The 27,000-nt window shown below is 28.7% G+C and overlaps 1 protein-coding gene across 1 annotated transcript in view; it reads left to right on the forward strand.

Moving 5' to 3' along the window:
- Positions 1–27,000, forward strand: part of LOC128390227 (protein O-mannosyl-transferase Tmtc3-like) — a 93,012-nt gene that overhangs the window by 53,008 nt on the left and 13,004 nt on the right. Inside the window, 6 exon segments of the mRNA XM_053349914.1 lie at positions 6,276–6,453; positions 10,528–10,652; positions 10,715–10,956; positions 18,704–18,935; positions 21,865–22,031; positions 26,672–26,755. Of these exon segments, the coding sequence (XP_053205889.1) occupies positions 6,276–6,453; positions 10,528–10,652; positions 10,715–10,956; positions 18,704–18,935; positions 21,865–22,031; positions 26,672–26,755 (1,028 nt within the window).

A 27,000-nucleotide genomic window follows, 5' to 3' on the forward strand; every position in this document is an offset into this window, starting at 1 on the left:
CCTTCCTGGTTTATCATTATTATTATTATTATTATTATTATACTGAAGAGATTCAATATCTTTGTGTGTGTTTTTTATCTTCGTGATGTTGCTGAATTTTTCATGAAACTATTTCCTTTCATATGAGAACTGAAATGTTACAAGTTTATAATTGAAATAAGGTTTTCTCCTCTTTCAACTGAAACTGTTTACTTTTCCAACCTTTATAACATCACCTTTATATTAAATGGTAAACGTCATGATGATGATGAGTTTCACCATCTCTCTCATAAAAATTAAACGTTGAACAGTTTGTTACCCTAACATGCTGAGCATACTGATGATAACAATTACATTTGATTGCATTGAATACTTGATAACTTGTTAAATTAAGTTTAAAGTTATCAAATTGTTTACTATTGATTGTCAACAATCAATAGAATCATTTGAGTAAATTTTTTCTCACTTTTTCAAGTTGAATTTTAATTGTTTGAACGAAACTCGAAAAATTTGGTTAAATATTTGATCTGTTGATCATTTTATCAATTCTGTAAGAAGAATACATGTATTAATATCTTCATCTTCCTATTCCTATTAATCTTATATTCTTGGAATGATGATAAAGTCTCTAGTTAATCCACTGAATAAGATATTATTTTTTCCTCTCTCTTTTATATTGTTAATCCAGTGATATAACTGTTGAAGACTCTTGTTTCCTTGTCTACTTTTCACCTCACTCTAGCTCCCATTCTTCATCTCTCTCTCTCTCTCTCTCTCTCTCTCTCTCTCTCTTTCTCTCTCACTAGCACTAGATAATATCATCGTTATAAATATAATACTTATGACGACTTAACTTGAGAGCTTATGAATCACACTAAAGCTTATTTGTCTTTCGTTGAGAGGTAGATATCATTTTTCCCCACCCTGGAAGACTTAATAATGTACAAAATACTCAGTAATCATGATATCTTTTTATTTTGATTATATTGAATTTATTGAGAGCTGTATCTCCATCAGAATTGTAATAGCAAAAATCCTGTTGTTACCTTTTAATATCAGTTGATAATAACTAATAGGAAAAGGATTAATATGAGACATTATCCTTTTCCTGTTTCCCTTTTTATTTATATATTAATACATTGATTTAAAGATTAAGGGTCAGGATTAGAAACTTATAATTATTTATATGAGAGGGAAATACTTCACCATGATAGTAAAAAGGTGAAATGTTGTATTAGTTGGCGGTGGTGGTGATTATTTCAATATCTTTTTCATTTAGTTCTAGTACATTTGGTATCTATGATATTCAATTGGGAACGTATTCACTTTATTGTGAGTAAATTAATGAAAATACTTATCATGTTATTACATTTCACTTACAGGGAAACTCGCGGTAACTAGAGTGACAATAAGCTATGTAGGTGAGATGTTGATTCAATGTTTCCATGTTGAAATGAATTGAATAGAAATGATGATAATTCAGAGAGAGAGAGAGAGAGAGAGAGAGAGAGAGAGTTAAAATTGGGAGAGGTTAGCAGATATTAGAGGAATTTTCTTCCCTTTTTTCATTCGTTTTCAGGTTATGAGATTTTCCATGTATTACAGTTCTTACCTTTTATTATCTTCTATCATCATCATCATCATCATCCAACAAGAATCTCTTTGAATTCTTATATTCTCTTTCCAAGTAAAGTAATACTATTTCATCTTCATCTTGCCTGAATAATGAAAAACTATGAAAATGATGGAAAATGTTCATCTTCTTACCAGCATCATCTACATGGGAGGAGATATTCTCTGAGTGATAATACAATGAAGAGAATGAGGGGCAAAGACATGAATAAAAGCAAGAAAGAGAAATGGATGAAAAAAGGTTATAAGGTAAGTCTGATTGATCCTGACTTTTTATCTTTAATAAGATAAAAATAACAAGAGAGAGAGAGAGAGAGAGAGTTAACAGAATTATTTATCATCATCTCTCTTCAATAATCAATTATTTACTTGAATATTTTCATCTTTTTTTCATCAATTGTAAATAATACATAATCACATCACTTGGTAATAATACAATCTTTACCTTTATCTCAGCATCAACTCTGCCACTTTTTATTTCATCTCCTTTGATCCTATCAAAAGAGATGCATAGAATATGTATTTTCTTATGAATCTCAAAGCTACAAGAGATGATTAAGAAGACGAAGACAATGATAATCATCATCTTTGAATATAACATAAGCCTTGGAAATTATCATATACTACTTTTTGTCTCTGAATTTTATGAAATAATGAAACTTGAACATGATTCACGCTCATGATGTATGTTCATAAAGCTTTTTACATTAATAAATGTACATCAACAATAATTTTAGTAACAATTTCACAATTGTTAACAAAAGTAAACAACCAAAACTGGCAATAATAATAAATATTACTGTACCTGAATTCAAGGGTCCAATGAATTCCCCATGTAAAGTTTGGTTTACTCATGATGATTTCTCATGTGTATGAAAAATAATCATGAAAATGTGTCATCTCAAAATTAGCAATCACCAAGAATTATTTTCCTATTAATTGTGACAGAAAAACCAACAGTTTAATTTAATTTAATGTTTAATTTGTTTGTTTTTTTTTCTTCCTCCTGTTCAAATTAACAGTTGATTTAATTATGTTTGCCCTTTAATTGAAATGTTTATGATTAAATTTTGTCGCTCAACATTTTCATGTTGATTTAATTGCTCAAGTAATCAAAATACATACTACAATCAGTATAATTAAGTAATTAGTTAATTAACTTGATGAAAAAAAACACTCACTCACAACTTTCATGAAATATGTTGATTGAAATTCTGGTAACCTCAATACATCATGAAACAATCTCAAATTACATGATATTCATTTGTTATACCCAAAGAATTTCAGGAATTAGTTGATTAAGTGAATTAATATCATGAAGCTTAATAATCAATCTGGTCACTTGTTCATATCATTTAATTAAAGGTAAAAAAAATGATAATAATTTGTCGACAATTATGAAAGTTTATTAATCTCACTTGGAAATTTTAATGAACTTTTTTCCCCCTTTGACTATTGTGATAACCTCGACCATGGACACTGGTCAGTTGAGATTTTAAAGTTTACTAACAAAATAGAAAAGTGTCATCATGAGGACAATGGAAAAAAAAGATCAAGAGTAATCAGGGGAACTAAAAAATTCTTATCATGGTTTTGGTTGCTGAGAAAAACGATTGTGAGGTTTGAAAGTGAGAACGGAAGAGAGAAAAGAAAAAGTTTCAAATTCATTTGGGAATATTATCAACTATCATTTTCTAAGTTATGAGTGAAGTTTATTCAGATCATTATTTTGATCATTGTGTTGATTATTGTTATCTATTGACATACATGGTGAAGAAAAAGTTCTTGATATATATTGAGACATGAATTTGTGAGTAAATATATGAATTGAAACTTTTCCATTCTGATGATGAGGTAAAGTTGGTAGAGTTATCTATTAATCTAAAACAATGGTATGATTATTGATTATATTGAATTGATGGGAAGGTTTTTGTCTCATTTTAATGATGATTTTTGATGTGTAACTCAGGGAGATTTCACCATGTTGATGTTCAACTTAACGATAACTCTAACTTACAGTTAACTTTAGTCTCACCTTGATCTTGTTGTTCATCATCTGTCATTCTATGGAAGTTATCAGGTTCACGGATAACTGAATTTCTGATTCACAGGCCATCATTTTCACCCGAAAATCTTTTACTCTCTCAAGGATTTTAACTGAATTTACGTCAATCTGTCAAATAATTTCAGGTAATCAGTGATGACGAACATCATTTGGAAACAACAACAAACAAACAAACAAACACTTAATATATTTCAGGTCAATAGAAGATTAAATTTCCACCCATCGACTCCACCCAAATACAGAAACCATTACAATTCTGACATTTGAATCTCTCTTTCCAATCTATTCTAATCTCTTTATTCAGGAAAAAATAATACACATTTCATGATGAATTTCCACTTCCCCTGCCCTACCCTGTCTGAACTTATTCTCATAAACATGATTCCCATTAATGAGTAACAATTAACGCGAAAAGTTAATCAACTTGGATGAGAATTGATTTTGTATTTGCCTTCCTTTCTGTTTGTCAAAAACAACAACAATTTGTCAAACTCAATGTTCATAAGTCTAACAATTTATCGTAACAATTAACTACCACCATGTTTAATTATTAATATCAACAATCAATAAATCTAATGATTTTGTTGATGATAAATTTTGTCTGCAACAAAAATAATTATGATTAATATTGATTAGTTTTTCCTGATGAAAAGTGGCAAACAATTTTGTCCATAGTTGACACAGTAAATGTTAAACTTGATCAAAGTAATTTAATCAATCTTAATCAATTAACTGGATTAATTAATTACCTTGTTAATTTTTTTTTCTTCTTCTCATCTTGATTCACCTTTGCTATCAACACTTAACAAAAACATTGATAATTAGTTTATTAATGAAACAATAATCAACCCAATTGAATTAATTAAATTAATCTACAATTAAGAAATTGTTGTAACAATGTAATCTATTTAATCACAAGTTGATTTTAATTGTTACTCAGTTGAAATATGGATCCTAATTAACTTGGTGTAATATATAAATTAAAATGCCAAAGTTAAATCAAAGGAAATGTAATTATCTCAAATATAATAATAAGAGGTTTATGAATTAATCAGTAAATGAACATGAAATTTTCACTCTCTTCATGATAATGTTCATGGTGAAAGGTTCATTTCTCTCTCAATAGTTCATTAAGATGATAAAGAAAAGGATGAGAAAAAAAATGATAACTTGATTGGCTCAGTTGAATTGTAATGATGAATTTAAACTTTTTTGTTGAAAGAAATCTGGAAACGGAAGTAACTTTATTCCATAGAGAATCCAAAATGTAACCGGAAATTATGGTGAAAAAGTTTCAAGAGTTTTGCTCTGATTATCAATTGAATTCACTTTCATTTCAATTCTTCAATTATGATTTATATTGTGGAGATGATTGTTATTGACATTACTATTTTTTACCATGAGGTCAATGTTCATCACCATCATTATCTTCATCATGTCCTTTGAAAAGTTCATTATGTTGTTCATTTAATGGAGGAAAAAAAATCTCTTTTTTCTGAAAGTTTTACTTTTACGGTTTTTCTTTTCATTTCTAATGAACTTTTCCTCTATCTCATTGTGATAAAATGATGAGCTCAGATGATGCTGATGATTGTGTCCAATTCAAGTAAATGACCATCACCTTTAAACTTTTTCATGGATCATACAATCAACGAGACACAGTAAAAAAAAAAGGTCAAACCTTCATGACAACCTGTTCATGAGATTATCATGAACTTATTTACCATTACATCAAATATATAAGATGCATCCAATATCCTCAACAAGTTAGACTGACCAATCAAGTTAATAATGTCCAAGCAATTGATAAGAAGGTTGAATGTTGTCAAGAATATTAGAAACAATGATCAATCAATTTCAATTAAAACTAATCCATCAAAAAGATGATCCAATCTAATCAATTACTAGCTTAATCTTGTTTAGATTAATTTACTAACTAGAAAGTTTTTTTCCTATCCAAGATAAATATTTACAATTTTCCAAAACAATCAAATCAAGTGAATTTTGTTGTCGTTTTTTTTTCAATAATCAGTTGAATGAACAGTTGAGGGAAAAGTTTCATCATTTTTCATGTAAACTAATTCATGTTCATTAATACACCATGATAACTGAGTTACATGGTAAACTTTCATTGATGCATAACTAAAAAGGTGTAGGAGGTAAAAGGTAATTGTTATCAAGTGTTACACAACAATCTCAGGTGTTGGTTATACAATATATAAATTGTTAAGCAATCAAAGTGAGACAACAATCAATATTAGCAATTTAATTATTGCGTGACTTTAACAACTAATACATGAGTATTAATACAATCAACAATGTCTCTCATCGTTGTACTCAATCTCATTCATATCATGTCTCTCATGTCATGAACAGTTATTTGATTTAACAATTAAACTACCAAATATCACATGATATGATAATGAACTTTGATTGTTGACCGTTACCAGAATCAAATCCAGTGGTCAAGCATTTTAGAAACATTTTATCACAAACCTGAAACATGAATGATAATCATGATAATCTTTTTCTTTATCAATAAATAAGAAAGAAATTTTTTTCTAATCCTGACCATTTCTTTTTAATGTCCATTCAACAGGTAGCGAGTATTGTTGGTCGAGCTGAACTTTTATCAGCTTTATTCAGCCTTTCAGCTTTACTTTATTGGTGCCACAACAATAATCATAATGATAACTATCACCATCATCATCATCATCATCATCATCATCATCATCATCATCACCCCGATAATGATTATACCAACGATAATAATTCAGGTAAATGGATATTTTTTTCTTTCCTTCATTCTCTATCTTTTATTAGTTTTTTTTTTCTTCTTCTCATTTCATTTTCTCACAATATTTACCATGATGATAATGATAATGATAATAATTCGAGTAACAATATCATATAAATGGTATATGCTCATGAAAAAGGCTCAGGGAGGTGATAAAAATACTGCAATAACAATAATGCTAATAACTTTATCCCCTGTGGTAAAAATTTATCTGAAACAAGAAGCGTAACCTCAAAGATTTCAATCAGTATGAAAAATTGATACATTTTACCGGAGATTTAAGATTAAGTTGATTATTTACTTTGAAATGAACCATGAAAACTTCGTTAATGAAAATTTCCTCTCTCAATCGTTTTCTCATTGAGTCTGAATAAATTTATCATGAAAGTCAAAATCAGAATGGTAAAAGATAATAGATTGATTTTCTGACTCTTTTTACCTTTACGAACACGATTAAATGTCCAACCTTTTTCAGGTAACTTAATGTACTTTATGAGGATGCTAATGATAGTCAAATGATAATCCTAACAGTGAGTGTGTTGTTGTTGATAACAATAATGATGGCGATGCTGATGATCTGATGGTAATCATTATGATGATGATTATAGAGACACGATTGAGTGAAACTCCATCAAGGGCAAGAAGCAATGGAGTTTTTTTTATTATTGTTATATCATTTCAATATGAGGTAAATGTAAATTCTGAATTCTACCAATGAGTTTTTTTCCCTGTTCTGGTGAAGGCAGGAACCGCCTATCAGGGAGGTTATATCTTTCTCTTACCGCTATTATCATGATGAAATTGATTACAATCACCATCCAGTAGCATTTAAATTGATTAACCTTTTATTTTCTCATTTGAATAACACATTGATTATTGATTTTTTTACCTCCCTTCAGATTTTATATCCGTTCATCATCATCATCACCATATAGCTAAAGTTTCATGAGCTCTCATAACTCTCATTAAATTATCGTTGTTATTATCGCATTAAATTTGATTTGTGTCCACAATTTGAGTCAACTTATTGTGTTGAATTATCAAATTCGTCCACTTCCCATCCACTGACTACTCTCATAATATTAGTGTTAATCTTTCATATTGTTTATCTCTGTAAGTACAAGATTAAATGTCCAGAGTACATATAAGGTTTTCCCCACTCTTTTTGTGGTAACAATTTATTACTATTCTCCCTCTTGTTTTATTGCCATGATAATGACCACAAACTTACAGATAGTTAGAGATAGAAAAGTGACCAGGAGAATGAAAAAATTCAGGTTACATTTTCTGGAGGAACCAAAATCGCAAATTACATGTTATGTCTCATAATTTATCTTATTCTGTATCGTTGGTAGCTTTTTATCTCTCTCTCTCTCTCTTTCTCATTTACCATTTAACTAACCCAACCCACTCTGTATATCCTCTTAGAAAGTTAACCAAAGGAGTGAACCGAATGAAGAAAATGAAAAAGATAGAGATGGAAATGGAAATACCATCATCATCATGATGCATGATCATGAATGGAACTTTTTTCTCTTCTTCTTTTGATCTATTTGCCCTTTTATTACATAAGAACCAGAAAATAGTAAGAAACAGATGATGATGATGATGGAGATAAGGTTAACATCATTTATCATGAACCAAATCAAGCATCATATTCACCATTGGTGTAAATGACTTTGGTTGTATTACCAAACCTTTTAAAAGACTTTAATGTTAAAGAATATAATTTATCCATTATCAGAATCCATTGGAAGCTCAGAATTAGTTTTTCCCCCTCTTTCCTCTCTTACCTTTTCTTATTTACATGAGAACAATCCTGGTAAATGTAAACAAGACCTGGAAATCTTTTTGAATTGAATTCTTAGTCCATGAATATGAACTTAACTTTTGGCTTGGAAAATTGGAAAACTGTTATTACCATCATGGACTTAGAACAATTTTAGAAGGTTTTAACTTAGAGATTCTATCATTAACTCATTTGATTGATTAGATTTTATTGATACAATTTATCTAATCATGAGAGAAAAGATAACCAGAATTATTCAGAATCCAATTTATTCTGTCAGTTTGATCAGTTACATTCTTTGATTGTAAAACATTTTCTTTGATAAACTTTTTTTACTCCACTAAGACAATAAGCCAATAACTTATTATAACAATCGATGGTCTGGTGGATTGATGATAATGAAGGAATTAAATGAATCTTTCAAGTTGTAATTCTGTTGGAATGGTCAAATAGTCATCAGTTGTAATGAATAACATGATGAGTATTATTTTCATGGGTCGAAAGGTTATCATATTCATTGTTATCATTATTTTATTCCCTCTCTCATTCCCTCTGTGAGCTCATCACCCATGATTGAATGGATATCCAGTATCGTAATCAATCAATAATATATGATTTAATAGATAGACTAATGTCTCTCCTCTAGTATTCATCAGCATTTCATGACTATCATGATATCTTGAAATGTTATCATCTTAATTTTCATTGATATCATGAGATTAAATCAATTGGTTTGTATCATGACCAATGAAAAACTTATTCAATACGAACCTCTATTTTTTCATCTTTATCATCTTATATAAATTCAATTGAAACTCAACAGTTTGGATGATATTTCAGGGTGAATCATGATGATAAACCAAAATCTTCTTCTCATTGATTTTATATATTCAATGGAAATTTATTTCCAATTTCTCGATATTATCATTCGTCTGGCAGAAGTAAAGAGAAAAATGGAAAACTCTTAGAAATGAATCTCTACCTTTTCCACCAAGATATCGAGATAAATCTGTAATCATGTTATATTCACCTACTCAAAGAACTTGAATGATTCAGAATTTCCTAATAATCATCATGTTAACCCTCGAATATTATCAGGGAAGAGGAAAATCTATATATACTTTATATCTAGGGAAAAAAAGAGTTCCTTAAACATGATAATAGTTTTAAAAGATAATCTGATTTCTGAGTTACTTATAATTCAATAATAATAATCTTGATATTCAACAGTTTACTTTCAATTCCATGCTAATAGTAAACACTATCTGCACATATGAATTCATTTAACTCATTATTTTTTATCATTCTCATCATGATAAAAGCAAATAACGATTCAGATAAAATCTCATGATTATATGATTACATAAAAAAAACAATAGGAAAATAATTTACGGTTATACATTAGCTTAAGGCTTCATAATCTAACCATTATTGTTATTACACTTTTTGTTTCATCATCATCATTATCATTATTGTTATTTTAATGTTTACCCCTAAAGGTAATAATAACTTTGCTAATGATTAAGATAACAATTGTAATCATCATTAATTTAGATTATCAATAATTTTTTACTCTTATTATTTTTCTACTCTGTCTCTCATTTTTGGTTAATCCTTAATTGTTGTTAGCAATTTAATCATTTAATCAAGATGGACATTAATCATAATCATTGGTTTAACACTAATGCTTCCTAATTATGATCAATTTTTGTCAATTCCAACAACAATTAGTTAATTAGTTTAATCGTAACAATTGTTATTCTCATAACTGTTTTAATTTAATATAATACATTTTAAATTGTTCATTGTTGAAATAATTCAGGGAAAATTTTCACGGATAAAGTTTTAATTTAAATTGGAAACAACAATTAACATTAATGATGATGATATTTGTGTTTCTATTTAAATAAATTGTTGTTCCTTTTGTTTCAATTATTGATGGTGAAACGAAAAACAGTTTAACTTAATTGTTGTAATTACTTTGAATTAATAGTTGATTTTACAATAACAATTAAGAAAATTCATATATGTATAAATTGAATTAACAATTAAAAACTATCGACTATTAAATGTACAGAGATGAAAATAATTGAATCAAATTAAATTAATTTTGTTTTTCTTTACCAATCCAAATGAGGGTAAATTTTGTTTACATTTTAGTTTTTAATTTAATTGTATTATTTTCCCCAAGAAAATATCAACTTAACCAAACAATCAACTAATTTAATTTACAATCAATTTATTTTTTATTCGTTGCTCATTTAGATAAATCAATTTTGATTGTCTTCGTATTGACATTGATTGGAACCTTTTGCAAAGAGCAAGCATCAACAACCTTAATTGTTTGCATTTTTCACGAATCACTATTTAAATACAATTTACGATCAAAGGTAAATTAAATTGTTCACAATCAACTTTACAGAAACAAATATTTATCCATTTCCATTTTCAGATACTCCAAAATACTGACCGATGGGTTAATTGGGTAAAAAGTAATTTCAACTTGAGAAATATCACCAATTCCAATGGAAAACAGTCTAACTGTAAATTATCATCTTCTTCATCATCAATGGTTCCTCAATCAAAAAGTTCTTGTGCCTTTTATGCAAATATCTTTTACTTTTCCATGGGTTTCATGACAATTTCCTGCCTTCGATTTGCCATCATGAACAATAAGCTTCCCTCCTTCAACAGGTAAGAAAATTTGGTTAATCAACTGAACTAAGAAGCCAATTATTAACTTACAGTTTAGTAGCTTTCTAATGAACGAGATTAATTGTTTATACAAAAAAAGTTGATTGTTGATATTAGAAAATTACAATTTCTAAATGTCATAATCAATATTGTCAATCTAATGGTTTATTTCAAATATCACAATTCCCTGGAGTGTTATCCAATATCTTTTACATTATTGATTGAGGAAAAAAAAGTTACATCATCTGATTATTATCATTGGATTACAATGAGATGATCAGTTGGAAGATTACTGATTATCCAACTTTAATCAGTGGATTAATGTTATTTTTTTTATACTCATAATCATCATCTACATGTTGCTGTAATCATATTGTTATCATCCATTCATTTTCAATGATTAGTTAATGTCAGGATTCAGATTAGTTTACCATTAGTGTAGCAACTTTTCATAAAGCTAATAGCTTTTGACCGGAATCCCCTGAGGAGATTTTCATGATTATCCCTTTTTTTAATACTTCTTGTTATCCACACAATTTTTAAATCTAACATACGATTAACACACTAGGGACAATTTGTCATCTCGATTGTGTATCTAATATTACATTCTACTGATTGTATGTTGCATTTAAATCGCATCCTTTTGGTTCATCATTATTGACTCACCTTCATCCTCATCCTCATCCTCATCATCAGGATGTAAAGTGTTTGTTGAATTGTTTTCTTGTCAAAAGCAGCAACTTTCTGTTATGAAAAATGACTCCCTTGAGTCCACTGACTGTTTGATATACAAGTTATCCCTTATGATGATGATAATGATGTGTGGGTGTTTGGTGATGATGATGGAAGATGAATGCTGAAAAAAGCGGAAATCATGGTCAATGTTAATAATTCACTTCGATTATCTTAATTACATGTTCATCATCTGATTGCTTAAAGCTCAAGCTGAATTTCTGGTTACTATCAAAAACTAATTCAACCTTTCAAATGTGTTGATTGTTGTTACAACAAACAAACTTGATCAACACATAGATTATGATCAATATATTCAAATAAATCAATCGAAATTGAAATTGATAGTATTTCAACAGCATTGGCAAACAATTTATGCCATTGATCATAATTATCTATCCATAAGTTTAAACAGTAGTTTGTATTTAGTGTTTTCTATTTGAATTTCATCTCACTCAGTGATTAATATAAAAAAGAGGGGGAAGTTCATGTCAAAGTTCAAGATGATTTTCATGAATATTATCTCATTGAAATCGATTGAGTCAATTCAGGTGAATCAAACTTTTATCAACACAATCAGATCAATAGATAACTAAATTTTTGGTCTCTTTTCATGAGAAAAATTGTCAATATCTTTTCAGAATTATCATGTTACACAATCTCCACAATGGTTTACAATTTCAATCTTCCGCTTCCTCATCAGAACCAGAAAAGTTTCTCATTCATTCATTTCCTATTCTTTTGTCATCATCATCTGATTGATTTACTTTCTCATCTTCTTTTACTTTTTATACTTGACAAAAAAAATGATCGCTCAGAAAATGTGATTTCCTTTTGGTCAGTTGGCTATTCAGTTGGACAGTATTTCGATTGTTATTGTTATTGCTATTTATTTGATTTCGATGAACTTTTGGCTTCCAAAATATGGAAGAAGGGGATAAATTCAGAAACATGAGAAGAAAATTTTTGCCTGGGAAATAAAATTCAGGGTAAAAAGCTCAGAGTACATGGAACATGATGAGATAATAACTAAATCAGATTACGATTTTTTTTATATTGAATTGCAATTGAATTGGTTAGGTGAATACAAATTGAAAATAGTTCATTATCTTCATTGAGTGGATTCAACATTGGTCATCTTCCTGTTATCCCTCCCCCCCTCTCTCTCTCTAATGGTACACATGATAAAACCGGAAATAGTATTATTATATTAATATGGAATGAGATAAAACCCTCTCTGATATTATAAAAGGATAATGTGTCCATAGGATAAAGTAAATTCTGTCAGATTTCATTGACAGAACGATGAGTCGGATACAAAATTGAATTTTATCATCAGGTTCATGTTAAGTTCTGCCTTTTACTTTTAAGGAACAGAAGAAAATTTTTTTTTTCTTTGACAAAGTGACCACTTCAAATGAGAGGTTTCATCTTATGCGATGAAATGTTGAGAATTTCATTTTTCTTTCTATGAGATTGAATTTGTTGGATGACTATCAGTATTACCCAAACTCAATGATGATTAACGTGATGGTCACTATTGGTCAGTGATAATCAACACATATTAAGATGAAAACAAGTAATACAGATTAAGATGTGATAGTTAATCTCAGCAATTTTCAAATGGATTACATGTTAATCCAATTTTCCAAGATTTTAGCTAATATCCTTTTTGCTTGATAATCTAGATAAACAAACGGACATTAGTACATTGGTCACTCAGTATTATCATTCCGATGAAAAAGTGGATTCAGTTATGTTTCATCATCAATTAAATTCCAAATGGATTAGTATTTTTCTACTTGTACTGACGTGAGATTAACAAAGAAGAGAATAAGATTGAAAAAACTTAATGGAGCTTAGATTGTGTAAATGATCAATTAACTAAATTAAAACGTTAATCACAGTTAGTGGAGTGATCTAGAATCCATTAGATTTGACACTCTCTAATTCAAGGATAATCACCTTGTCTTAATCCTCAACAGTTAAACTTGTTTGTCTATTCAAATCTATAATAACACTGGGATTCTAATATCATTTAAAATGATTGTTGGAAAAAAATTATCGATTCCAATACAATTTAAAGCTTAATTATTGACAGTAAGTTAAATGGTTCATTTTAATTATATAAGCGGACATCAACTAATTAGTCCAAATTTATGATAAAGTAACATTCATCATCAAGTTAATCTACCTGATGATGATGTAATACTTATTTAGTATTAGTTTAATTGTTTATGATAATGATAGTTAATGATTAATAGACAAAAATCAATCAATAACTAGTGTAAAAATCAATTCTCATAAATATCAGCCATAAATTAATAACAATTAATTGTCATGGCTACTGTAAAATTAAGTAAATAAATTATAATGGATTGAGACATATTCAAATGGTGAAAATCCATCGATAATTAAAGTTAATTGTGATAATTAAAAGGTAAAACAAAGTTTTAATTACAGTAGTTGTTGAATAAAATTAGGTGATATTAACTTGGTTGACATAAATTGTTTGCAAAACTATTGAAATGATTTAGGGTTATTAATTAATCTGATTTTGATCACTATGGTTATTTACCATTTTTATTAATTTTACTATTGATTAGCTAACCTAAATTGTCAATAATTAATTAATCCATTACTAGTATCTCACCAATCTTTCAAGTATTATGAGTGATATTTTAAGTCTCGATAATTATTAATGATTAATAATCAAACATTAAACTTTTTACCTATTTCATTATTTATCATCATCAAGTGTAGTGGGATTTGGATTGGGGTTATTATTATCATCTTCATGATAGTAATCATTGTTATTGTTATTCTGTTTTAATTTACGTGACTCAATTGATTCCTCATGATGATTCAGGTTCTGAGGGTCAGATTGAAAGCTCAATTGATTTCAACAACACACCATGATAATGATAATCATCAAACAAGAAATGAATTTATTACAATCATCATCATGATAACTGGCCTTCTGATGATGTTTATTATTCCGTGACAATTGACTTATTGATATAATACTTTACAATCAATCCATAGTTTTATCTCTCAAATCAATTTAGAGAGAGAGAAATTGAGAGTTAATCCATCAATAATTTATAATCTATTGATTTGAATCGTTGTTAATTCATTATTGACTAATGGTTTTACTATTGATTGAAGAAATGAAATCAATTAGTTATCTTCAATTTGGTTAATAACATAATTCATGAATCATGTTTACCTTGATTAAGATTTTCAGTGGAAACTTTTTATTAATCCAATAGTTTTTATCTTATAGTAAAATCTTTTCATTCACCACCCACTATGAACCACCCGCTGCCCCTGATGATATAAACTGTAAGACAGACATATTGGCTTATGCAGCTGAGATTAATATCTTTTGTTGTATTAGCTCAATTTGCTTTTCAATCTCAAATAAGGTTAGTTTTATATCCGTTTCCTGTTGGACCTCCAATCGGAGAGAAGGTGGAAAATAAAAGAATTGATTATCATTACTCCTTTATCTTTTTCTTTCATCATCATTCTTTTAGTGCAACTTTTATCTTTGCTTCGAAACCAGAATTCTTGAGTAGATTCTTAAATGTAATATGAAGTTTCTGATTCAGAATTTTCATTACCATCATCATAAGAAGAGCAACAGTAATCTGATCTTCTCTCTCACTCTTCCATTGCTTAGAACTCACATTCCACTTTCGATCTAATTATCATCATCATGATATTCATACTCAGCTCTCTCTCTCTCTCTCTGCCTCTTTCTCTATCAATCAAATGGTGAAAATAAGCAGAAAAATGAGTAAACAGCTTCATCTATTATCTTTATTATCATCCTGTGGTTTTATGAATTGTGATGAACTTTTTTATCAAGAATTTCATCTTTATTCCATTTTCCCTGAAAGATCACCTTTGGCCATATTCATGAATATTAATTAATTCAGGTAAATCTTCATGAACTTGAGCTGATAAGAAGTCTCTGATTATCATGTATCTAATTCATATTCAAAAGTTGTTTATCTTTGAATGCCTATCAGACTGAGTTTTTATATCGTTTTTCATAATGTGTTTCATATTTCATCATGAAATATGGTTAAAAGTTGTAAGAAAACAGTTAAAATATATTTGAAAGAGTTTAACTTAATCATGCAACTGAATAGTTTCATCATGATTATGTCAAATCGCTTTTAATAATCATCATTAAGTATACCAGGTAAAAAATTTTTACTATCATGAAATTGAGAATTCATTATATTACTATTATGGAATTGATTCAATCCTAAGATAAATTCATTATCTTATTCATGATTACTCAAGATTTATCAGTATTTTTCATGTTACCACCCCAACCATTATTCTCATGATGATTATCATTTGAATTCAGTTTAAAATTCACTGGAAATGTAAATATTAACTTGATAATAATTTCTCAAACATAGTCATGAGTAGTTACCAGAAGTTTGCATGAGCATAATCATCAAGAAATTAATAAAATAATTATTAACACTTCCAATTGGCTATTCAATTACGATTCCAATAACGATTAACTCTCAGCATTAGTTGATTTCCAATTGAATTCCTATGAGAATGTGAAAAATAATTCACCTTTGATCTTATGATTAGATTGGAAAATGGCGATATTGTAAGTTTTTTCATTCTCCCATGAAATATGTAAACAAGAGAAATTGTTCAGAAAAAAATATAGTCATTAATTGTTAACAATTTAATTATTTTCAGTTAATCATGTTTACTAATCATCTTCCTTTTTCCTTTCCATCCAAGAGTTTGTTCAGTTCAATTAGTTGTTTCTTAGTAAAACTTTGATGAAGATTGGGAGGTTTTATCCTCCACCTTCATCATCATTATAAAGCTCATTATTTTCCTAATTGTTAAATAATCAAAATCAAGAGAAAAAGTCTTCGGATTTTTTTATCAATTCGTTGTTAATTCACTTCTGACTCTACCCTGCTCATTAGGAATAGATTAAGATTGAGAAAACAGGGTGGACTGGATAAGTAGATGAGGGAAAAAAAGTTAATTGTTAAGCTAAAATATCAATTAGCTGAAATGTCAAGTTGATGAAAAAAAGTTGCAAGTTTTTTTATCTTTCGTGAAAATAATCATGAAATCAGGGGGATATTCATGATCGTTGACAAAATTAGTCTAATTAAGGTAATCATAATTTGATTAATACTCTTTAATGATTTAATAGTAACAATCAATCAATACAGTGCAATGATTAATTGATTTTTCAATTTCTATTTTTAATCAAAATTCCCAACATGAATTACTGATTTCTCTGTATTCACAATCATTCATCGCCAGGAACTTTTAATAAGTATTAGCTCAATTATAATATCTCTTAGGTGGCCAATTGGAACATCTATTTTTTTCATCTTACCATGAACCTCATGCTGTTCTCACGATGCTATTTGTCCAGATTATTTTAGTCTTCAGCCCATTGATTTACAAATAAGAGAAAACAATCAAACGATTATCAAAGTTGATTCAATCAAAGATGACGATTTTATTATCTTACCTACCATTAGTCGAACTAATTTTCAATTCAAAAAAGGTTCAATTGTGTATTATGGAAAAGGTGAAGACAATTGAACGTGATTAAGTTGATCGAATTTGTAAATATCATTGATTTTCAATTGAACTTTTTTTTTCTGCAAACGATTGATAAATATAATCCAAACAACGGTAAATCTTGGATCATTATCATTATCATGATAATCTCATGATGATGGTAGCAAAAGTTATGATGAAAATTCATCAACGATTCAGATCATTATCCAGAATATGTGATTAGAGTAAGAATGATCATCATCAAGATGACCATCAAGACATAAATCTGATAATGATTCTGGTTAATGATAATATTTTTGTGATATTACCTTGAATTCATAATTGATGATGGCTAAGAAAAGGATTAAGCTTCCTGATGACTTATCATTAGTATCATTGAAGGAAAAAAAGATGACCAATAAAAAAGATGAGTAATTTAGAGCAGATTGTTAATGATGATTCTGTTGATTCTTGTTATGTTAGTCTCATTTTTTTATCCTTTTTCTTATATTGAGAATGAGGCTCATTCCATAAGTGCCGCAGGCATCATAGAGATTAAAGTGAAAGATATGAGATTATCATGAATGTGGAAACTCAAGTTTCGCTTCATCAAATGATGAAATAAACACGATTCTCTCTCTCTCTCAATCCACTTACTCTGTAGTCTATGATAGTGATATAAATTAAGATGAAAGTTTATCTTGTTTATCATCAAAAGCAATAAGTGATAACATGTTTTATTGTCAATGACATTGTCTTATTAAACTCTCATCAAGATGAAGATGATGATAATCATGATGATATCGCAGGTAAATTGTTATCGACAGAATCATGATCAAGATCCAATATTAAAGGGTGTGGCATAGTTGTAGGTTGTAAACTCAGAATGAGATTAAATCTCATTAACCCAAATGATAACTGTAAATGGTTTTCATTTTCTTACACCCTCAAGGGATAATGAAGATGACGAGGATGACTATATCTACCTCATCACTAATAATAATAATGATCATCATGATGATAACCTTTCACATCTTCACCATCATCATTCAAGTCTATTTATTAATTTAATTACCGTTGACCATCAAACTCAATTGAAAATATCTCTTTTTACTTGACAAAAGCCAAACTCTCTAATTGTATCAGCCAATAAATATCAACATTTTCATGATTAATTTATCAGTAAATTTGATGAATTGGATTAACACCCAGCACAAGATTAAGATGATTATCTGTACATGTCAATTAACTAGAAATCCCTTTTGATAACAAGTTGATAGTAATTTTTACTCTTCAATATGTGATATTAATTGTTGATAACATGGAAAATATTAATTGAAAGTACAAAATTTAACTTGACAATTATCCCTTTCATTTATATCACTCTGATTAATCATTTCCGTTAATCTGATTGTTTCTGTTTTTCAATCCAATCTTTTTACAGACTAGATAATCCAGCTCGTATATTAACATCACCTTATCGACAGCTTAACTATGCTTTTATTTGGTCTTATAATTGTTGGCTTTTACTTTATCCGGTCAATCTATCATGTGATTGGTCATCAACATCAATTCAACTAATCGTCTCACTGATTGATCCAAAAAATATCCTTACACTTTTACTATTCATCTCATTAACAGTTATCCTATTGAAAGGTGATACAATCACTTGGATGGTAAGTAATACTCATAATATTATTTTCATCTTGTTCACCATCATCATCATCACTCCGACTCTTAATCCTCTACAAGATTATCTTTCAATGATTCAATGAATGATCTATATCCATCTTGGAGATATTAATAATAATATTCAAGATTTAATTTAGGTAATTTAATAACTATGAATGAAAGTTTATTCATCTATTTCTCTCTCATTCGCATCCTCATCTTTTCCATCAGTTGGCATCACTCGAAGGCATTTCTACATAAGATGATGATGATTAACTCTCTTGTGCACTGATAACCATTTCTGTCAATCTTTATCGCTGCATTTGTATCTACAGTTTACTTTTATTTCCTCATCAGAATCAGAGTTAAATGAACCAGTCGAGTATATACTAATCATCCTCTCTCTTCCTCTTCCAAAGTTAGTTTTCTCTTTTTTCTCCATCATCATGATAATCATTTGGTGCTCATCATCTAAAACACTAGCATCCTTATTATATTGTTATTCTTTGTGTTCTGATCTTTTCTCTTTATCAATTCCTTGGAACTGGAAGACTTTTTTTGCTCTTCTTTTCTCTTTCACTTTTCTCTTCTTCTTGCATATTGGTATCATCCTCATCTTATTAACCATTACATGAGCTCATCATTATCATCTTCATTTTATCAACGTTCTAATTAAATGTTATCCAAAGCCGGAAAACCTCAGAGCCGGAAGCTCAAAGTCAAAGCCAATAACGATCAACATCATGGAAAAGTATGATGAAAATGATGGAAATTCAGACTTTTCTCATGATGATAATGATGAAATAAAAAGAAATTCATCATCATCATCATCATCATGTCTGTTGAAATGAAAGATTCTGATTCCATCACAGGATGATCATTAAGCTTTGGGAGAAAATTGCTCAATCTCTGGTTACTTTAATTGCAACTCATACACTCAGAATTTATAAGATGATGATTATCTTGAAACTGAATTTTAGCTCCATTTTCAAGGAAAATCTTAAAACAACAAAGAGATAAACCTTAATTACCAACAAAAACAAAAAGATAATCAAGAAAAACAATTAAATCTATAACAATATTTTGCAACTAATGATTCTTAGTGATAAGGTGGAGTTGATGAGCTGCATGATAATCCTCATGAACAACCTTTAGATAACCTTAATGATCATCAGATAATTAAGAACCATAATTATTTCTAAATTGATTATTCTTACATATCAGCGATAATTATCCTTAATGATGAAACTTCAACGATTAGTTAAGAAAACGAAAAATTTTCCCTCATCGATTACAACTCAATTTGAATTCTAACACATGAAAAACTCTCTGAATGTTACATGATAAAATCAGATCATCTCCAGATCCTACCGTTCATATTCAGTTCCAATTTTCACTCTTTATCTTTCTGTTCATCCTAACTTTGTTCAATATCATTTCTAATATCAACTGTGTTTCAGTTTAGTTATTTGAAAGATAAAATTCCCAATAAACTGACTCTTAATGTGCGATAATATTATTAATAAGAACTTTCAACTTCTCTTTTTTTTCATTCTCTGACCGGTGGTCATTCATATCTTTATCTCTGTATTCTAAGTTTCAAATAGTCTTAGTAATTTCCTTCTTCCTTTTTATTATTAACAGTATCCTCGTAATCCTTTATTGTATTCAAATTCTCTAGAGATGTTGTGAGAAAAAGTTTTGTTTCCATCATGAAGGAGAAAGAGAGATGATCATGAATCTAGATTTTCAAATCAAAATTCTGTCCAAAATTTCATGAGGAGAAAATTTTAACCGAAGAATAAAATTTTTATTTCCTCTTTCTGTTTTCAGTGATTCTAATTTACATTTCCGGTTTCCGTTCATTCCTTAGATGCTTTAATTACTTTCTTTTAAATCTATTTATCAAAAACACAATTGAATTCAGTTCAGTTAATTGACAACAAAAACATGGTTGAATTCACTGATTTTCAAATAACCTTTAAAATCCTAACTAATGATACAATTGTCGATATTGATGATTATATTATCCTAACCAACCAACCACCCAGTGAGACTTATAATGTAGTATTTACTTGACCATTGGTCAGCTGTTCAGTTTTCCTCTTTTTCTCTGCCAGGAGTTATCATAAAATATTATTACTGTTATCATGACTTTAATTGTAATGTTAACATTTGTGAAACAAATTGATCATCCAAACAAATCGCTGATCTAGATAATTGATAATCAATTTAATTTAATATAAACAGTAAATAGAAGTGAAAATTTAATGATAGAAACAATTTAATCTGATTAAATCGATTATTATCCAATAACAATTACAACCTAAGCAGTATAGATAATCAACTCTAGGAATCTAGATAAACAATCAACATATTTAATCACCATCAACATGAAGATATAAATTAAACATGAAAATTTGATGGAACAAGTTGAACAAATACCATATTAACCCAATAATAATTTCAGGTTACATGAGATTTTATGATAAATGGAAACGGAAATGAAATAAATGTTATTTCAATTTAAGGTATTTTGCAGCAGAGAGAGAGAGAGAGAGAAATTCGATTCCATTATAAATTGGATTCTGAATGAAATCGGAAATGAAAAGATTAGACTATTAATACTTTTCCATGGTTTCCAATTCCGTTGGATAGATGATTTCATGATGAATTCAACTTTCAATGAAGGAATTGTAAATGGTGTTACTACACGTACTTTGATGATGATTCAAGAATCCATAATCTAACTGATCAAATCCCAATGTTGTTCCGTATTCAAATGATTAATTTTGTAAGAGATGATCTCAATATCTATAGAGCCCATTGAAGCTAACCCGAAATCTTGAATTCCCAATATGATGGTGAACCTTATTCACTAATTTCATTAAATTATACTAATTCTATATTTGTAATAATTAAATTTAATCATAGGCAATGGGATTCATGGTGATCACATTTTTACCCGTATCCAATATATTTTTCCCGGTGGGTTTTGTTATCGCTGAAAGGGTTTTATATTTACCATCAATGGGTTTCTCAATGATACTTGCCCGAGGGTTTATTTTACTTTACTCATCAATTATCATCAAAAGTAAAAGGTAAGTGATTTAATCAACTGTCAATCTGTAAACAATTAACATTCAAATTTCAATCTGATTTCATTGATTTTCACAAAATGAACTTTTCTCAATCCTTTCATCCTAATACAAACTAATAACTATTATTTACTCATGATAATAATTATATTGTAGTGATTTATTTTTTTTCAGCTGATGATAAAGTCTATGAAATTAAGTGAGCTCTTAAATTATCATTCTCAGTTCCTAATGATGATAATATCATCTACTTATCATCATGTTCTTGTTTTTTTTGTATGAATGAAACCCTTGAAACTTAATCTTCTTTCCTGTTGTTATTCACCATGAAATTTAAGCTCATTAACTACACAAGATGAAAATCATCTAACTGTTGAAACAATTAACTAAATAACCTTAACAATTTGCATATTGATAAGTGTATTTTTTGGCTCACTCTTCATCCATTATCAGCATCTTAAGTGTCTAGGCTTCAATTGACCTCAAGATCATGATGATTGTTACAATCAAATAATCAATTTAATGAATGAAACTAACTTTAAGTGTGGAGACAATTAATTTCACTTGTTTATTGTATTTAACTGATAATTACAATTGCATTGCTATAATACAATTGTAATAATGATGAGGATGTTATCATCATCTTGAATAGTGAAGATGAGCAAGATGGATAAAGTGTTGTTAATTACTTTAATTTAGATTGCATTTTGTTGCTTTTGTTATTGTTGAAATGTTGTTTCCAATGTTGAATCCATTAAACAGTGATACTAATCACTTTAATTGTGACTTAATCGCTAATGCAATCATTTCCCTTTCCTCTACACTTTCCATCTCCATCCTCATCCTTAAAACCCTCTCTTGATCAACTTCGTCACATTTTCTTGTTATCATTATATCCTCTTTAATCGTTGTCACAGTTTCCATAGAAACTGTTGATAAATCTTTTATATTTGTAGCTAAATTAACTCTAAATACTCACAACAAATACTATATGAATACACAAGCTAATCATCTTGAAGGTTATCAGAACTACAGATAAACTGTCATCACTTTTATGATAATCTCACTGATTATCATCATTCATGTAACCAGATTAATACTCATATTCAAATATCAATTGATGATAAGAAATCAATTTCTCTTTCTATCTCAAAATCACTGAGATAATCTTCGATAAAGATTAAGTGATAATCATAGTTTTATTCACAATTTTTTCACCCAAAAAAAACTCTCGATGTAAATTCATTGATTTACTATTGATAATGTTTACTCAATGATTTATGGTATGAAATATCTGCAATTTCATTGATTGGAATTCACTTATTCTCATGGAAAATCAATAGTTCATCTGATGAACTATTGATCAATCGATAATCTTACCTGATTAATTGATTGTGATCACCTTCAATTTTAATTTAACTCTAATAACTTAAACTGATTAAGAATAACAATTTTCATTACTTTGAGAGGATCAAAATTTAATTTAATAAAGAATAAAACTTTCGATAAGATAATGATGATAAACATGAACATTATCAATTGTGACATAAAATCGAAGGCGAAAAAAATTAATTTAATAACAAATTTCAAATTTAACTGAATCACTCTCATCTTACTCAATCCACTCCAACATTTTCCTCGACTTCATCATCATCATCCATTGCTCACAACAATTACAACTGTTGATTTGACACTTTTGTTTTGTTAACTGTAAATTCAATTAAATTTTTACTTTTCAATTCTGTTTATAAACATTATCATCATTATGAACAATATTTACCCTGAAAAACTAGGAAGGGATAACATGATAAAATAATGCAAGTGAAAAACTTTTTCCTTCCCTCTCCTTGATTGTTATTAATTTCTTGATTGTTTTGGTTCCCTCACTCTTTAAGTTGATTGTTACCAATGTAATTTGAATTTTCTTGTGTTCATACAACACACACACACACACACATACATACATACAGAAACAGTTAGTGTTGACATGATGCAATTTAATTCCTGTCTAATCATAATATCATGGCAACAATTTACTGTTAAAATTGAATTGAATTTGTTACACAAATGTTGTTGCATGATGAAGACAATGCAATAGAAAACAATAAACTTTTATGCATACCCATGCAGACACATTCAGTTTAGACACAATGAGCATTCAGCTTGATTCAATTATACTGTTGTATTATTATTATTATTATTATATCAGAATGTGTATTCAATTAAAATGCAAATACAGTTAAGTGTCTGAGTGATTGTTATCAGAATGATAAAAGTGGTAACAGTAAATAACATTGAACCAACAATAACCAAAGGTAAATACACTTTCTGATTGTATGTTATTAATTGAATAGTATTGAATTATTATCATTATTATTATCAGTTTTTTTCTTACATTGGAATCTGTATTTATCTCAATTATACTGATGAGGATGATGATGATCACGAATGTATTAGTTTGATGATAGGAGGTGAAGAAAATGTTAACCATGATGTTGATAATAAATTGTAAATGAATGAAATGAGTGAATAAATATTATCCATGATGATGATTCCATGTAAATGCTAACAAAATATGATCAAGATGAAAGGTTTCCATGTAATAGTAGATGTATGTTCACATTCAATAATTGGATGAGGATGATGAAAGGATGCCAATCATTGATATTAATTATCATCTGGATGAAAGAAAAGTGAGATTTATTGAATTAGTAGATTTCTCATGTTCGTGATAATTTCATGAAGATTAGCCCTTTGATTACTTATTAATTTCAATGGTTTCATGATTATATCAGTTTCTTTTTATATTTACTTTTCACATCCTCAGGTAGATTACTAAATGTATTTATTACTTAGAAATATTCAAGTTCTGACTAGCAATCCATTTCTATCTTGAAACTTTACTATTGAACATTCAGTGTTCTCGAAGTGGCTTCTTTGCTGGTTTGATGTATTAGTTTTATATTCAGTGGAAGCTTGAAGATGAAGCTAATGATGACTAGAGCTTTGTAGCTATTAAGCAACAGTAAGATGAAAGAAAGAAGCTTATGGATGGCGATGGAAAATTATTGGAGGCTAACAAGAAGCCAGGGTGGAAATTAGAGAGTAGCTGGTGAATCAACAGTGAGGTGGAAAAGGAAATGTGTGAAAATGAATTTTCACTTTTCTTCCTTTTACAAAGAAAACCTATGGAACCATAAGAAATGGTAATAAGATGAGAAATAAAAAGCTCAATAATAATAATATTCATTCATTGAAGGGTGAAAATTGATAGAAGTATTTCCAACCATATTACTGTTATTGTAATCATCATGATAGCGATGGGTGGGTTAGGGTGAGGAGATGATGATAAAAGGCAGAGCGGAAAAAAGTTTCTCATTTTTAATATGCAATAGAAAACACTATGTATTTTTATCATCTATCTGCTTGGAGCAATAGAGAAGGTGAGAGAGAGAGAGAAAGAGCCATGATTCTGGTGATTATGTGAAGACTCTGAGTATCATGGTAATTTTTTTCTTTCATGGAAAATGCAAATTCAAATGTCTCTACAATATTGAGGTAATGTGATAACTTTTAGTTTATTAGTTTTTTTACTGACCATTTACCGTTAGTCATTTATGAGGGAGATGAGATTCAACTGAGCTTCTGGGGAAAGTTATCTTTGACACATTATCACCTCTTACAAAACGACAGCTATTATGATGGAATGACCATCAAGATAATTCAAAAGACTTGAGGTAATTATCTTACTCATTGGAATGGTCATTTAGTTTTCACTTCTTCATGTACCTTTCATTTGAGAATATTGAGCTTTAGATATTCAATATTCTAGTCTTTGAGGCTTTGTAATATTTTATCAACTCTTGAGGTAACTTTTTCATTTCCTTTATTTCAACTGAAAAATATAAAGTGACATTTATCAATATCCGATTTCCATGATTGTCTAAATCTCTGTTATTTTATATATATATTGAATAAAATAAATAATATTAATCATCGAGTATGAAATCAATTCAGCTTCAGTTCAGTACTTTGAGTCATAATTTCATATCCTGGTTCCCGGTGTAAACTTGAATGTTTTGACTATCAAATCATGTCTCGGATTGAATTCTGAGTCTGTTGACACTTTTTTACCATTTAATTCAAGTTGCTAAATGTTTATTTCAATACTATAGTCTTTGGATAACATCATTTAATAAATCAATCTGATTTGAATAGGTCATCATGGGAATAGTCAGAACTTTATTTTGTCAAGTTTGAAAGTTTTACAAACGAAATAAAATGAAACTAAAGGACCAAAACTCATAAGAAAATGAAATTTGATTCCCAAATATATGTATCATTGGATATCTTTATCATGATAATCGTTTACCAAATGAAAGAAAAGTTCATTCATGATAATCAGCCCGATGAATAAGCGAGATTGGAAAAAAATTGACATGATTGTTCACTGAATCGTATTGAACATTCAATATAATGTAATTGAATTCACAAGGAATCAGAAATAAATCATATCCAATCACATCAATGAAATTCAAAAGGTTTACAGACTTGACAATGTTTATAATCATTTCAGAGCATTGGATCAACAACTAATTAACAATTAATTGTTTTCTCTTTTTCTCTTTTCCTTTAACAATTAGATGGATACAATTAACATTTTATTTGCTCACAATCGTATTCCTATCAAGTTTAACAATCAAAACAACCCACCGCTGTAGTGAATGGTAAGTTAATTGATTTTTAGTACTACAAAAAAGTCCATCAAGCTAATGGTAAGCGGTTAACAATCAATGAGAATGACAAATTGTCAATGATGTTTTTTGAGTTTTATGTTGATTATGAGCAGGTTGATAAACAATTGAACGATAATAAATAATATTGTTATGATTGAAATTTTCTACTCCCAATCTTATATATCAAACCAAAGCCAAAGAAACATCAATTTTGACACTAACTTTATTGTTTTTTA

This window comes from Panonychus citri, unplaced genomic scaffold (genome assembly GCF_014898815.1).
Source record: "Panonychus citri isolate SS breed McGregor unplaced genomic scaffold, ASM1489881v1 Contig00116, whole genome shotgun sequence".
NCBI classification, from domain to species: domain Eukaryota; kingdom Metazoa; phylum Arthropoda; class Arachnida; order Trombidiformes; family Tetranychidae; genus Panonychus; species Panonychus citri.